Source organism: Anoplophora glabripennis, unplaced genomic scaffold (assembly GCF_000390285.2).
Source record: "Anoplophora glabripennis isolate ALB-LARVAE unplaced genomic scaffold, Agla_2.0 scaffold324, whole genome shotgun sequence".
In the NCBI taxonomy this organism is placed as follows: Eukaryota; Metazoa; Arthropoda; class Insecta; order Coleoptera; family Cerambycidae; genus Anoplophora; species Anoplophora glabripennis.
In genome coordinates, this window is record NW_019417495.1 from 241052 (window position 1) to 257140 (window position 16089).

The window sequence follows — 16089 nt, forward strand, 5'->3', positions numbered from 1 at the left end:
TTAAATTTTAGTTTGGATATGACAATAAAATTATCACTAAAAGAATAAGACAAAATATTAATGAATAAAAGAATGTTATTTTATTAAATGTTCAATTTGGCCGGAAAGTGTCCTGGGTCACATCGCAATGGAACCAAATTTGAGTCTCAGGAAACTTGCAAGTACTTCAGGAATTTCTGTACCTAGTTGCCGCCGAAATGAGTGATCGTGCTCGAAGAAATCCAAATTTTTTGTACTCAATCTGTTTCCGATGAATGTACGTTTCAACTGGATGGTGGCGTCAACTGCCATAATTGCCGTTAATGGAGTGATGCAAATCCACGCATTTTTCATGAAACTCATACGCGATATCCGAGAAAATTGAATGTTTGGACGAGTATACTGGAAGACCACCTCATAAGGCCTTTCTTCCTACCGGGAAATCTGGATGGAAACATGCGTCTGACAATGAATCTACTGGAAATGAATATCTACCCGATGATTGTGGAAGTATCGGAAAATGACAACGCTTTGCCATAAGAGGATGTGTGGTTTCAGCAGGATGATGCTCCACCACACTATGAAATAGTTGTGAGTGATTTTCTTAATCAGAACTTTCCAAATCACTGGATAGGACGCACATGTTCAATAGAGTGGCCTCCCAGATCGCCAGATCTAACACCCTTAGACTTTTTTCTTTAAGTGATGATTTTATTATCATATCCAAACCAAAATTTAAAAAGTCGTATGTCGTCCTGAGCGGAATTGAAAAAGCTTTAAAATGAATGTCACTCAACATATAATACCATTTAAAGTTTAATGGTATTTTACACCCCTGTCTAAGAGCTTCCAAGACACTTACCCCATCGCGTGTTTCCCTTGAAAAGAAAATAGACGTGTCTCAGGTTTTTTGTTTTTTTTTTTAATTTAATTTTCCAGTTAAGAAGTTTTAATTAGAACACCCAGTATTATGAACTAAACGGGTAGGTAAGTAAACATGTTTTTTTTATAATAATGTGAAACACTATTTTTTTATTTTTATTTTCGATGAAAGAAACAGTACAAAAATAACAATAACAATTTATTACAGCTTTTTGAATAAAATAGGATAATGAAACTGTAGAAAACAATTCGATAGAAGAGTAAAATTCGAGGTTAATAAAAGATTTAAGGAAAATAAACGAGAATGTAGATACCTACCTACGTATATCAGCAACTGATGGAAAATAGCCTTTAATAATAAAGAAATATACATTTCGAACAAAAACAATTACAATTTATGGCAGACACGACTGCAACATTACTCTGTGGTCGCCTTCTTTAATTGGAGCGTGTCCTTAGTCTACATTGACGAGATTTCAATATAAGTATTTGCGATCGCACAGAATGAGTAATAAATTCCATCTCTCGCTTTTGCGTTTCACCATCGCTAATACTTCCAAATATTTATAGCTTAATTGATTTCATTGTTATAATTGACCGTTTGGTACGAGGAATTCAGAAATAACTTTAGAATGTTAAACAATGACCGTTGCATTGTCACTGCTATAAATATCTAATCTAGTTTTAAAATTATATAAATAGTCTTAACAAAAATATTTATTAACCAAACTCCAAACTGATACATTAGGTAAATTGATTATACATATTCAAATACTGACGGGTTTCTTAGAGAATGTTTTGTTAAGCTATATTTATAGATAATACTAAAATTAAGTTCAGAAATTAAACGGAAGTAAATAATGTAAGTTGCGTGAAAACCATCAATTTCCAAACTGTTTGTACTCTATCTGTTCACATAAGAGTGAGAAGGATAACGAATTTTAGGTTCAGATACTTTTATAAAATTTTCATTTCTTAAGATATATATTTTTCACAAAACAAGAGACAGGACCAAATTATTATTATTAGTCTTGTTTTTAAGGTAGTGGTGAATACTTACAACATACTTTAGTAACTATTTCGAAATAAGAGTCGCACATTTCATATTACGAAGAGAAAATTCAAAAACTAAGTATAATAATTTATAATATATTTAATATTCTTCTGTTTAAGTACAACAATTCTATAATTTTATACCAAGCAAAATATCTTTTTTTGAAACTTCCTCTGCTTAAACCAAACGTATTGGTTCTACTGGTATTTTTCCAAATGGAAGAAGTACCTTTATGAAGAGAGTAACTATTTCTTCTTGCTATTTATCGGACATCATCATTTATTTTCAAGTTAACTTAGCTAGTGTTTTCAAATGTTTTCAAAAAGCTGTAACTCTTTTGAACGTTTTGAATTCAAATACACGAAAAATTAAAATATGCAGCTCTTTTGATTTTTGTTTCGGGAAGCATTAATAACTATTAGTGTGAAAATTTAAATTGTATATTTAAATACTTTGATTTTAAATAATAAGCAGGAATCAATTTTCAATCAAAAGAAGCAAGTAGCTTATTAAATGTCTTTGAGATTTAGTCTGTCGTTTATACAGGGTGATTAAAAATTCCGTACAAGAATTTAGGGGCGTATTTTTGAGATCAAAATAAAACTTTTTTTTTCCTATAAACATGGGTCCACAAATGCTTAGTTGCGGAATGGTTTTTTTTAGGGTAGTATTGTCACTAGTCAGCAGTGATTTCATCGAAAGCGGTTAGTTGTATCAAAAAAATGAAAAGAGTTAAAATTTAATATCATTGCATTGCTTATTAGATAGTGAATAAATTTTAAAAAAATTTACAGTAAATAGTTAATAAAATTATTTGAAAATATGGTGTGCATTTAACTCTTCATCAGCCAATATCTCGGAAACAGTTGACCTAAGAGATTTCGAGAGAGTAAACCTTTTTTGTTTAAAATTGATAGGGGATCAAACGCGTTAATACGAAACATCAATGTACAGGGTAGCAAAAAAGTTAGGGCCAATTCAATTCAAGCATACCCTTATAGGTGGCGCCCTCTACAAGCAGCGTCAAAATCAATGATATATTTAAATTTAGCATCCTAAAAAACCCCCGTACTCCAAGTTTTATGCCAACATTCAAATTTGTTTGGAAATTATTTCTAAAAAAATAAAAAATTTTAACATCCTGTATATCGAAAACTAAGTATTTGTGGACCCACGTTCATAGGAAAAAAATTCTTATTTTGACCTCAAAAATACGCCCCTAAATTCATTGCACTGAATTTTAAATCACCCTGTATAGTTATTAGGGAGAATTATTTTGATATTGCTTGTGATAATTTAATTAGTACATTATACTTTGAAGTACCAAGTAGTCTATCCTGGAAGATGTAAATTTTTGATTTTTTAAGAAGCAAGATACATTTAGACAAGGTACATTTTATCGATGTTAGATATGTACAAATTTCAAAATATTTTACAGATGTCTGAAAACCTTCTCGTTTCGAGAGTTTCTGACACACTTCCTCGAAGGACATTCAATGGTCACTGATTCACAACGCTCTTGACAAGAGATTTCCATCAGTAAATTAGCTATAGTTTTCAGTGTTTTATTTTTGGCATTTTTTAATCAAATTACGCCACATACAATAACTATTCATAGAAAATGAGTAGTCTACAATCGTTTTTCTGACAAAAATTGCCTTTTATAAGAATCTGTGTAATAAAAGTTTTTTGTAAGCTTTTATTGACAATTTAATTTAAAGTAAGAACTTAACTTCTTTATTGGTTGTTCATTTTTAACAAGGAATCAATCTACTTTGCAATCTCGTTTGCAATTAACTTTTTTAATTCTAGGCAACTTATAACACCTGGATGTAATAGACAGTATATCAGTACCGGCAATAGCATTGCTTGAGTTTGCCTGCTTAACTGGTTGTCTGCTAAAAATTTGATTTGATTTCGGAATTTTATTTCGAGTTGATTATATCTAGGTAAGATTGTACCACCGCCAAACGTCTTCAACTTTAGAACATCTCGTCCTGCAGATGCAAGCATGGTTGCAGATGACCGCCTAAAACTATGATCGATAGACTCCTGTGGATTGGTCAACCCAAGATGTCTAGCAATTTGTCTTGGTAGTTTCCCGAAGATATTAATATCTATCGACTGAACATTTTCCATTACAGTAACTAATCAGCTTATCACGTCTTGTTGCTGTTGACCTAAGTGGTTTAATTTCTATAGTTCAAGGAATTTTCACCATCAAAATATTGGCAGTATCTTCTTCCACATCACCAGTACACATTTTATGAAACTTATCGCTTCTAGATGTATTGGCAATACCAAAAATTGCTACAACTAAACTTGATATTTACACTTAGGTTTCTCTTGATATTTTAAACATATAATTAAATTTTTAAGAACAACTATGGCGATTTCATTACTTAACATTTTTAACAATATGTCGATTCAGTCATGACACTCGAATAATACTAGCTGCCAATTAAATTTACGATATACAAATATGTATTAATGAAAAATTAACTGACAGCATGGTCGAAGATAAAACCGTAAGCCATACTCATGTGGCTTTTAAAAACACTCTTTTCGCTCATTTTTTTAACCAACCAACTTTAACTTGTCTCTTAAATAACTATTATATGTTTTACTATATCTCCTTTCCTATAATTATGGAAATATACAGATCGTTTCCATATTGTCGTTTGAAAATCTATTGAGAATTTCCTCACTACCATCTGTACCATTAGACACTTGACAACCAATGCGACAGTTGCAACCTCCTTCAATTTTCTTTTCTTCACTGTTCTGAAGATGTCACTTTATTTTATAGACAATTACTAATTTAGTTAATTATTTAGTTAATTATAATATTTAATGTTTTTTAACTAAATCTGACCTTTTGAAATTTTTTTCCCAGTGCCAATAGGTTTTTCACTGCTCCGATAGTGTAATATCTTTGAATCAAATCCTTTATCATAATTAAATAAATTGAATTAAAATACTAACACAACGCACTTATTTTATATGTCTATTAAATATAAAAATAAATGTTTTTTTAACTGTATTAACTGAATTCTACAATGTATCTCATAGTTAGAGATTTATTTTGGATTTACTTCGGATTATATCTTGAAAATAATTGTTGACACCAAAGTAATATAAAATAAGAGACTTCTTTTTATGGAGAATAATCAAAAGATTCCAAAACTTTTCAACAGATAAACAAAATGTAAATGTTTAACACACAGTGAGAAGATTAGGCATTGTAATTAACTAAATATAGGTCACTTATAAAACATAAAAAAGTCTACTGGTCATTGACCTTGCAAGGAAATGTACAAAAATTGTTTATAATTATATTTTTTAAGCAAACGATAAAAGTGTTTAAACAACATGATACTACACCTAACATATCTTTATTTTATAGCATACGGAAATAAATTCTCACTACTGGCAATAAAAATAATATGGAAGAATTAATTAATGATTCAATTAACTCAGACGAACTCCGCCACCTCCTGGACATTCTCCCTGACTGATAAGTTTCCAATCTAAAACAAAAACAAAAAGAATTATAAACATTCATTTCAAATTTTATAAAATAGTATAAACCCAATAAGTAGGGCTGTCAGAACTGAGCCGCGGGACATAGGCATACGCATTATTTATTAAAAAGTAATAAATTAAATTGTGTACAATACACCACCATAAACACAAACGGATAGGAACGATTGCTTTTACAATTTTAGTTGTGTTTTGATTAATAATTTGTGTAATTATGTCGAGCGTAGTTAGTGCTAAAAAACAGCAAACAATTCATACTATACTGACCAAAAAAACAAGTAAAACAAATTTACCGGTAAGTAGCTATAATATTATTAACATGTAAAAACTATTCAAGTGGAAAGATATATTTTTTGGAATAGAAAAGAATTTTATGAAAGCAAAGGAAAAATAATGAGTTCCAAAAATACCTATTTAAGCTGCCCCCTTCGTTTAAATGTTTAATTCTTTATTTTTTTATAAAATTAATAAAAAAGCAAGTAGTAATCAATTATGTACTCAGGTCAGCATCACAGCTTTATCAGTAGTAAATTTGTCCAACAAAGCGGCACTGAACACGTGTTATTTCAAGTGCATGTGGTCATAGGGAAAGTTAAATAACGAGCAATACTTTCTTTTACTAAAAAAATATAAACAATAATGTAATTCAGTATATTGAGATGTATGAAAATGTGATATATTTAGTAAAGGAAGTATTGGTTTGGAGATTGAAAATAAAAACAAAAAAACAAGTTAGTTAGTTGATTTTTGAAAAAGAAGGAAATATTAAAAAAGTTGAGATAAATACGAAGAAAAGATAATTTAAATTACAAAGTCCATAAATAACTAAAGAAGACAGAAATCGTGAATATAAGACATAAACAGGTATAGAAAAAGGTAACGAATTGACAAGTATTAAATTATAAACATTTCCCAGAGGGTAGAGTCTCCTGTGTAGGACCAAATACAAGATAACAAACCGTATACCAGATGTAATAGAAGAGCAGACAGACAGTAGAAGATTTATTCTTGTAACAGAGAGTTGTAACGAGAGTTGCAATTTGAAATTTTGACAAACGAGACAGGATCATCAAAGTTGAACGGAAGGAGCAAAACTGTGTCTAAAATTGGAAACTAGTTGCGAGAGATTTAGTATATACTTGTAAACAGAAATTTAAACAGAATTTAAATTAAACAGAAACAATTTAGTTAATATTACTCGCATAGGTTACGTAGGGAAAACATAAATTCATCTAAATTGTGTCCATTTAATTTAATATAATTTTTTTTTGGAAATCAGGATTTCATTCTTTGATTTAAAGTTTGACAAAATTAAAGTTTTATTGAAGTCATTTAAAAAAAATAATAAAAGTCAGTGATTGTTTCTTCTAAAGAACCACCCCTGGAGGGAATAGTTTTGTGCTACATTATACAGGAAAAATATTACCTTCAGGTTTATTTTATATTGAAGAATTTTTTTTTAATTTCAAAATTAATAAATTTTCGTATTACCCAAATTGAATTCTAAGAATAATTTATCTTGGTAAAAAGAATTCTAAATTTATAAAACAAAGAAAAACAAAATACATATAAACTTTCACTGATACTGGCATCTATATTTAAGCAGATGAAGGTAAGTAGATTTTCCTGTTTGACTATCTGAGCTATCCGAAAGTACATAAACTTAAATTGTATACATAAATAAAGTACACAACAATTAAATTACATTACATAACAATATTCATACTTGTATATGTATAAATACGTTTAAAATAAATATTAATAAACATAAAGTATCAGTATTAAACAGTGCACAACACACATACAAAAAAAAACTCTCGAAAACGAGAAGACTCAACTTATGTTTGATTTAATCTTCATATTGATTGCATGTAACCTACCATTTGATACAGTAAATACTGGAATAAATACAACCCGGAGTGGAAATTACCAACTTGGAAGTAGATTATTTAATTATGCAAATATTACATCAGTACGCAACGGTGCGTAGAACAATTTACGTGTTTCACAATGATACAATGATAAATCTTATAGTCATTGTTCACTTTATTTTATGTTGATGATCCGCACGCCTTTGGTGCGCGGCCAATTAAGACAGCTCAAACCAATAAGTCAATACTTTTTCTGTTAAATTTCTTTCAGCGGCAATATTAATAATAAGAAATAAGGCAAAAATATAATGACTATTAATGTATTTTATAGTACTTTATGTTATATTTTTATTATATTTTGCACCATAAAATAACACATTTTTAAGGTCTTTTTTTCATTAATTTACGAGGTAGAACTCCTCATTAATGTTTGGCTAAGCATTTTACTTACACCTTGTATATTATTTGAAACTATTTTCCTTGAACCGTTCTTACGTGTTAAATACTTAAATTATATTATTAAATATTCAGTCGAGACTGGTCAAAAATTTAGAGAAACTTTTTTATTAGTTGGTGGAATAAAATTCGTCATTAAAGTTTGACCAGGTATTTTAGTTACATTCTGTAAAACTAATTCTATAAAATTGTCCAGAAAAAATGGGGATGTGGTAATGTACCTGATTTACGAAATTTTTAAATTTTTAATGTCTTAAAAAACAAAAATATGTTGTATATTTTATTTAATAAATGTCATTTATCTATTTCTAAAAAATTTGTTATTTGTCTTATAGTAACGGTGTATTATATTTAAAAATAATCTTCTTTCTAGGAACATTTATTTACTTTTTAGATCCAAATTGTATTTTTCTCCATAAAATTTAGTAACCTGTTCATCAATATCACCATATTCTGAGAGTTTTTAATTTTATTTAATTGGTATTCTAGTGCAACTGAGATAAATAATATCAATATTTATTGTAGTAATTGTCAATATAAATGCAAAGAAACTATAACTAAATATTGTTCAATTCTATTAGTTTTATTTTATCTTCTTCAACTTGATAAGTTCCATCTAATTCTGCTTTAAAGTTTTGTTTTATTGGTTTTATCGTAAATCTAGATTTTTGTTCAAACTCATCAATATGGAGTTTAATATACTTTATGTGCTTTTCGTAATTGCTTAATTTGATTATTATGTTCATACATGTTTCATAATCACAATATGAGTATTAAGCACTTTCTTATTCTGGTTTGTTCATCCCAACACAATAACTGAAAAGGCAAAAGTAAAAGCAAAAATGGTAACAAAAGCGGTGCTCATTTCAAATGTAATTAATGTTTTGAAAATAATAATTATAGTTGGCAGTGTTAATAAAATAATAGAAATAATGTAATGAAGGTTAGGTAAATTTGTTTAATTTTTATTTTTTGGACCAAATCTTATCACACTGTTATTTCAGTATAAAATTTAACACTCAATATTTTGCTGTGAACTTAACCTTTTTTTGTGGGTGTATTCATGGTCTTATAAACAAACTAATTAATTTAACCACATTTGTCAATCAAAATAACTTAATTTGTTCATAACAATTGCATTAATTTTTGACGGCAAGATAAAACTAGAAACAGGGTGTAAAATGCAATTAAAATGAGCCGAGCACCATCCGCAATTATTTTTTTGAGGTCACCGGAAGTAAACGCTTCAGTGCCATTAAAACAAGGTTTTACAAAAGAATGGACAAATTCGCTGAATTTTGTAATTGAATGACACGGGTCATATGAAATGTAGGTTTTAGTTATTTAACTGGTTAATGTTACTTTTTAGTGGCTTATAGTAGAAATTCATTGTGTTCGTTCCATTTGATAACTGAACTTATTCATTGTCTATTTTATGATGTTTGTGTCAGTAAATATTTGCCTAAAAACTTAATATGAAATTAACTGCATTATTTATTTAAGTAGGGGAAAGTGGGGCAAAGTCACATACTTAAGGTGAAATTAAATGTTTTACTCCAGTTTTGCAATTTTGAAGTTACAACCAAATAAACGTGAAGTTTATAATTTGATTTACTAAAAAGTGAAATAATTTTGTTGTTAATCACAAAAACTTTATAAAACTACTGCTGTTATTAAAATTGTAACAACACTAGTTTTGCTCGTACTTCTGAGAATAAACTGTCCATATTTTATTGAATGAATACATTGAAAATTGAACCAAAATTAAAATGCAAAACTTAGAGCTCATACTTATTTTAAATAAAGTAATTTTTCTAGATTATCTGAACATGAGTCGTTTATTAAAACACCACTGTTTAATATCAAAATAACAAAACAAGAAATAAACAAAATTGTGTAATAGATGGCGATATTTAGTAAAAACTATTAGTGCGTGCTTTTATATAAATAGGTACCTACTCATATACACATTTACCACACGTATGTAAAAACATAGTTACCTTATTCTGTATATTGTCTAACAATTTACACTTGAAAATGATAAATGGTAATAATATATCAACTATACATAAAAAGATTACCTTAATCCTGAGCCTTAGTTTTAGCCCTAAACCTAATTTATTCTTAACCTAACTTTTGCACTTAGGTTCTTGTGGTCTTAGGTAATGGTGATCGTAAAAGTTAATAGTTAGGAACTGTCAAGGTCAGACCTTAAAATCTCCTTAGAACTGAGGCTAAGTTAAGTTTTTTATAAACCTACACATTTAAATATGAACATTTAACTTCTTAGGATATGGACTAAAGCTAATTTAGGACTTAGTTAAGGCTTGCCACAAGTGACATACATGATTTTTATGTTAGTATGATATCCGTTTAATATGAAGTAATAGTAAAATTTGAGTGTTAAATTTTACACTTTTACACAAAATAATACTTAATATCGGCTCATATTTATCCCCACTCCAGTAAGGATTTTGTCAAAATTTAAAAAATAAAAACAATTTTACAGGTTTTAGAATATCATCTCAGTGTTCATAGGAACTATAGAATTGTAAACAAATTTTTGAGAGGCGGAAAATGGACCTTCACGAAATGAAATACACGTCATTTCTAGTTTTTTTTTTTTTTTTGTTAAAATGACAGTTCAATACGATTATATATGTTAGATCTTACAGATGTTAATTTTAGTTGTTAATTTTCTTCACATGAGTGTAAAATCTCATACTTAGATATTCTATCATCTCCTTATTTACTATGAACCAAGAATATAATAAACATTCTTGAATAACTTATTTTAGAAATAAGAAGAAAAGTCCAATTTCTCACAATCCTTTTTTTTTAATACACAATAACCTGTGTATTTGTAACGTTGTTGTTATTTGGTCTTTAGCATATGTTTGATTAAAAAATTGAAATTTAATCTAACTTGACAAAAATCTTAATATGTTTTGGATATTAAAAATTGTTGAATTGATTCCTGTAGGTAATTGTAATATTAATATCCTTGTGACCTGAAGATGATGTGAAAAAATGTAACCTCCTTTTTAAAAAATAAAAGGATTGTGAGCCATTGGACTTTTCTTCTTATTTCTAAATTAAGTTATAATGGAAAACTCACATTTATCAATCAATCAATTAACATTCTTGAATTCTACTATGAAAATATTATAAGCATTTTATCAAAATTAAAAAAAATTAAAACAATTTTATAGGGTTTAGTATCATATCAGTTCATAGGAACTGTAGAATTGTAAACAAATTTTTGAGAGGCGGAAAATGAACCCTCATGAAAAGAAATACAGCACATCATTTCTAGTTTTGTTTTTTTTTTTGTTAAAATGACAGTTAAATACCATTATATATGTTAGATAGATCTTATAGATGTTAATTTTAGTTATTAATTTTGTTCACATGACTGTAAAATCTCATACTTATCTATCACATCAAATATCTCCTTATTTACTATGAACCAAAAATATAATAAACATTCCTGAATTCATGTGAAAGTGCTCCATTGCCGAAGCATTAAATTAACAACAAATCGTCGTATTTAAAAGCAAAGGGAAAATCACTTGTCATCAATAGTCAATTTGTAGTATTTTTTAAATCAATCTTTTTTTAATACATCATTTTCTGCAAGACATCCAGTATAATTTTGTTACGATTATTGCATACCTATACCATCATGTAAATATGTTAAGTACTATATCAATTATTTTGTAATAACTTTTATATTTAAAATAAACGATATTTACAAACAAAAAGAATTAAGTACTTACTGGCTTTATTTTCGCAATTGTAATTGGCTAGCACGCACTCGCTACCAAAACTCTTGTTTTCTTTTCCTGATCCGTCACCCACACATATTGGTTTGTAAACATCTCCGCAGTCTTTATAGCATGATGGTTTCTTATTTAGGGCAGCTTTTGTGGAACCCTTGGAAGGATAGCCATAGACTGACGCCACTAATGTGACTGAAAACAAAATACGTTACAAGGGGTTTTGCATTTAACAATATTTATCACAACAAATTGTTTATTTGTGGTACCTTAGAATATAAAGGAGTTATGTATTCCAGCCCATGGAAACTAACCCTACTGCAGCCTTGTTGCTGCAGGTGCGTTCGTGTACCGTTTGTATGACTAGAAAATAACTGACATGTGAAATAATTGTTTCGATATAGATCATCAACACGATACGACATTTGTTTACGTTTGATAAATATTTGTCAAGTGATGTTATCATCTGAAGTCAGTTTAAGCGACTTCAATAAACGTTAATATCTAATCAATTTCTTTTTCTACGATTAAGACAGACAAAAGTGCTAAAATTCTATAACTAAGTCTGCACTATTGAATAAAAAAGAGTCTCTAAAAAGATTACCCATTATCACTGGCCATTACGTAAGAGTCCTATTCTCTTCAATTTCTTGAACAATTAATTGAAGCTAATAACTTTGTTATAATTAGAGAGCGGACAATGTGTGTCTTTAACCCGAAGAATAGGTCAAATTTAGATAGAGATGTATACGCGTTCAAAAATGTATTGTGTATAAACTATGCAAAATATAATTATTATGTATAGTAAATATATCGTATTATCCTCGCGAAGATTTGTACCCTTTATTTAAAATCCATAAATCATGTGAACAGGTTAAATAACGAGAAAATAATTAAGTTATTTTAGTTCTAAAGAAATGAAATGACACTCGCGCCCATCTCTAGACCATCCGTCGACATCGGTTGCGTTTATCGAATTCCTATTGGTCAGAATTCAAACTGCAGCCCTGTTATGAATGGAGCGTGAGTTGGACTATTCTATCATGTGCGTCGCCTGAGGATATTCGTTACGTTGACTCCTAATTTCCAATTAAAAGAACGACACTATTTTTAACCGAACTTTATTTAATAAATATGTAGTATACAATTTCTATTTTCTAACTATTTTATAACGCCTAAAAATGTATGTACCGTGGAATTTTCGTGAATTATCACGTAAATTTCCGATGCATACCCGACACGCCACTGCGTCATGGATAATGTATCTAGGTTTATGAATGACATATCTATGTTCAAGGTTAAAGATACAAATTGTCCGCTCTCTGGTTATAATGTTTGTATTACATGCTCTGTTATAATATGTATGATAATATATAACAATCATTTTTTTTATTTCGATGCACCTGATTTTCATTTCTAAATATATCCTTTGATTGCTATATATTTATTTTTCATTTCTGGTAAGCTACCATTAAATGGAAGTAACTAAATTTAAAAAAAAATCCATTGTATATTTGTTTAAACTAAATTTATTCTGGAAATAAACCTTGCATTTATATACTTTTACATTTCTCGGAATTATGATTTCAACGGAAATCAAAATTAACATATGCATATACAATCTAACAATAAAAACAATGGTTAAATGCTGTCAGTGTACCTGCTTAAACAACACTGTAACAAACTACTATAATTATAGTTTATGTTATTCCCGTCCGACGTATTATGCATTATAAATAATCATCTCATTCCGACAATTGTCTCAAGTGAGACATAAACCCATGACTACACTCTATTAATACGAATTTAAAAATAACCCAAACATTTCGAATGCTCAATGCATTATAAATTGATTTCTCATTGTTGCTGTTGCTGGGGACGCTAAGGTTAAGTTTAATTTTCATAAAATCCTCGTACCTAATTCATTACTCAATGATCGTTAAATTTCTTCTTTACTGCATACTTGACACGCCCAAACTACTCTCTAGATCAGCGAAAACTGGTGGTAGGTACTGTATTTGTAATAACAATAAACTTCAAGCATAAAGAAGCTGTCAACCGGTAATATAAAAATACTGCTACATCCTGCTAAACAGTACCCTCTCATGTAAGGTCTAAAACAGGACGTGACTTGGTCATCATAAATAATGTCGAAGGGGCATGCATAGATAAAAAACGTTATGGTTATCTATTAAATTTTGTTAGAGGCGTCGTTCATTGTTAAGGTTCAAATTTGTGTTACTTTTTTACAGGTTGTTTTGAAAATGCATGCCATAAATAAGGGTGTGGTAAAACATTAAAAAATATGACGATTTTTTTCTGGAGGCCATGGGACCATTATCTTTTATGTTTTGAGATAAAAGGGACCAAAAATGATTTAAAAAATCAAAAGTAAGTTTTTGAGGATGCTATAAAGTAACTATAAACTTATTGTCAGAGATTTTACATACGCATGATTACAACAAGATAAAGTAAAACAAAATTAATTGGTAAATTGTTTTATCTATGTTGTTTTGTTCGTTGCTCTTATTATTGTTAAATAAATTAAGGTTGCTGTGTTAATAATTATAGAATAAAATCAATTGTTTCACATGGCTACTTTTTTTAATTAAAATTGCCTATAATTATATTCAATATCTTAGTTATATATTTATGAAAACACCATAAATTATACATTGTTATAAAGAGAAAAAAAATCGATTCCTCACATCATTTTATATCAGACTACAAGTTTTTGTCCTAAAATCTTGAAAAACAAGTGAAACACGACTAAAAAAGAAATAATATAAAATCAGTTTTCTTCTAAATTTAAAAACGAGTCTCCGTGATGCGCATACAATTTAGATCAATTTTGCTCATTTAACAATTTCTGTATCTCTTAAAATAAGAAAGATACCTGTATTAGACAATTAAAAAGTTATAATCCTGTATTTGTTTAATCATTAAACGTAACATTATTACAGAACTATTATATTATTAATAAAACTGTTTTTTTTTTAATTTAAATATTTCTTTTAATTATACCAGCAATATGAGGTAGACAGCTAATAACGATCTAAAATAAAAATTAAAATTGATGTATCTAACAATAAATATTGAAACCATTAAATGATGTAATCTTTCAAATAAATATATTTTATTCCTGTTGTTCTAGCACCACCTTGTTATTATTATTACGAAATATTTAATCATTTTGATACGTCAAGATTATCTATGAACTTAGATATCTTTTATATATCTAGATTTTTTCAGGGAAAATTTTGAATTTACTCGAATTAACTTAATCTTTAAAATAAACTATAAAATATAGAAGCTAGTGATAAACTATATTTTTTTAAAAGAAATACGTTAACAGCGCATCAAACCTATAACCTCAAAAAAGTTATATCCTAAAATATAAGAGGGAGAGATAGTTACTAGCGACCCCTAAACGTAAGTCAAAAATTAACAATACATACAACATCCTCAAAATTGCTTGTATCAAATTTCAACGCAATACATTGTTTTTTAAAGATCTATATCTCAAAAACAAAAGACAATGGACTCATGGGTAAAAATAGTTCTACTTTTTTATTCTAAACTACATATTTTTTAAGAATCAATTGTTAATAAGTATAAGAAAGTTAGCCCATAAAAGCCAAAATATATTTTATCCGTTATCAGAACAATGCTTGGAACTCATAAAATAATTCGAATCGTATAAACTGAAGAATCAAATAATTGTAGGTACATGTTTTGTTATAAAAAAAACTAAAATTAATATTAATAATAAAGGCAAGTAAAGTACGAAAACAAAATAACGGCATCATTTTCTCATTTCTATTAGTTACATGCCATGTCAAAAATATTCCCATAAACTTCCTACTGAGATTTTTATGGTGCATGAAACACATTTTTAAACGTTATTTATTGAATGAATTTGTAATATATTTGTATCAATTATCAATTTATTTATAGCTACTTAATCTTTACAGAGAATATGTTATTGATCTACTTCATCATTATAAAAAGAAGTAGACCTTCAAAAACGTTCATAAACGTTACACTTGCTCAAGAGGCTAAAATAATGAATAATATAAGTATTTCATGAACAAAGAACTTTTGCTGTGTTGGGTCAACCAAACTGAAGAATTCTTGTAACTGGTCATGTTTAAATATGATAAAGATAATTAAAGAAAACAGCGGAATAATTATATGATAATGATGTTGTCGTAATTCATATTTGTATGTTAAATTGAAATATTTAATTTAAATGTAACACAAATTTATAACAACTTTCTCAACATGTGTACCAACATATTTTAAAAGAATTTATTTTGCTGTCATAATATTACACACTGCACTTCTGATTTAAATAAAAAAAATTGTAATTACTCACCCAAAACAAAAAGTGCCACAATTGAGATTTTCATTGTTTACAACTTTGCCAGGTAATGTTTGTGTTGCTTTAACCGGTCCAGTATTTATTAGTTCCCCTCCTTCTCAAAGAGCGGTGTGTCATTCATAGCAACAGAAGTACAATAGG

The 16089-nt window shown here is 28.4% G+C and overlaps 1 protein-coding gene across 1 annotated transcript; it reads right to left on the minus strand.

The window, feature by feature from the left end:
- Positions 1 to 5236: 5236 nt before the first annotated feature.
- Positions 5237 to 16053, minus strand: LOC108911091. Its single transcript, XM_018715926.1, has 3 exons — positions 15943 to 16053; positions 11565 to 11759; positions 5237 to 5445 (listed from the first exon to the last, which is right to left on the minus strand). The coding sequence occupies exons 1-3, from the start codon at positions 15974 to 15976 to the stop codon at positions 5387 to 5389; spliced, it is 288 nt and encodes a 95-aa protein (XP_018571442.1). The 5' UTR covers positions 15977 to 16053; the 3' UTR covers positions 5237 to 5386.
- Positions 16054 to 16089: the final 36 nt, after the last annotated feature.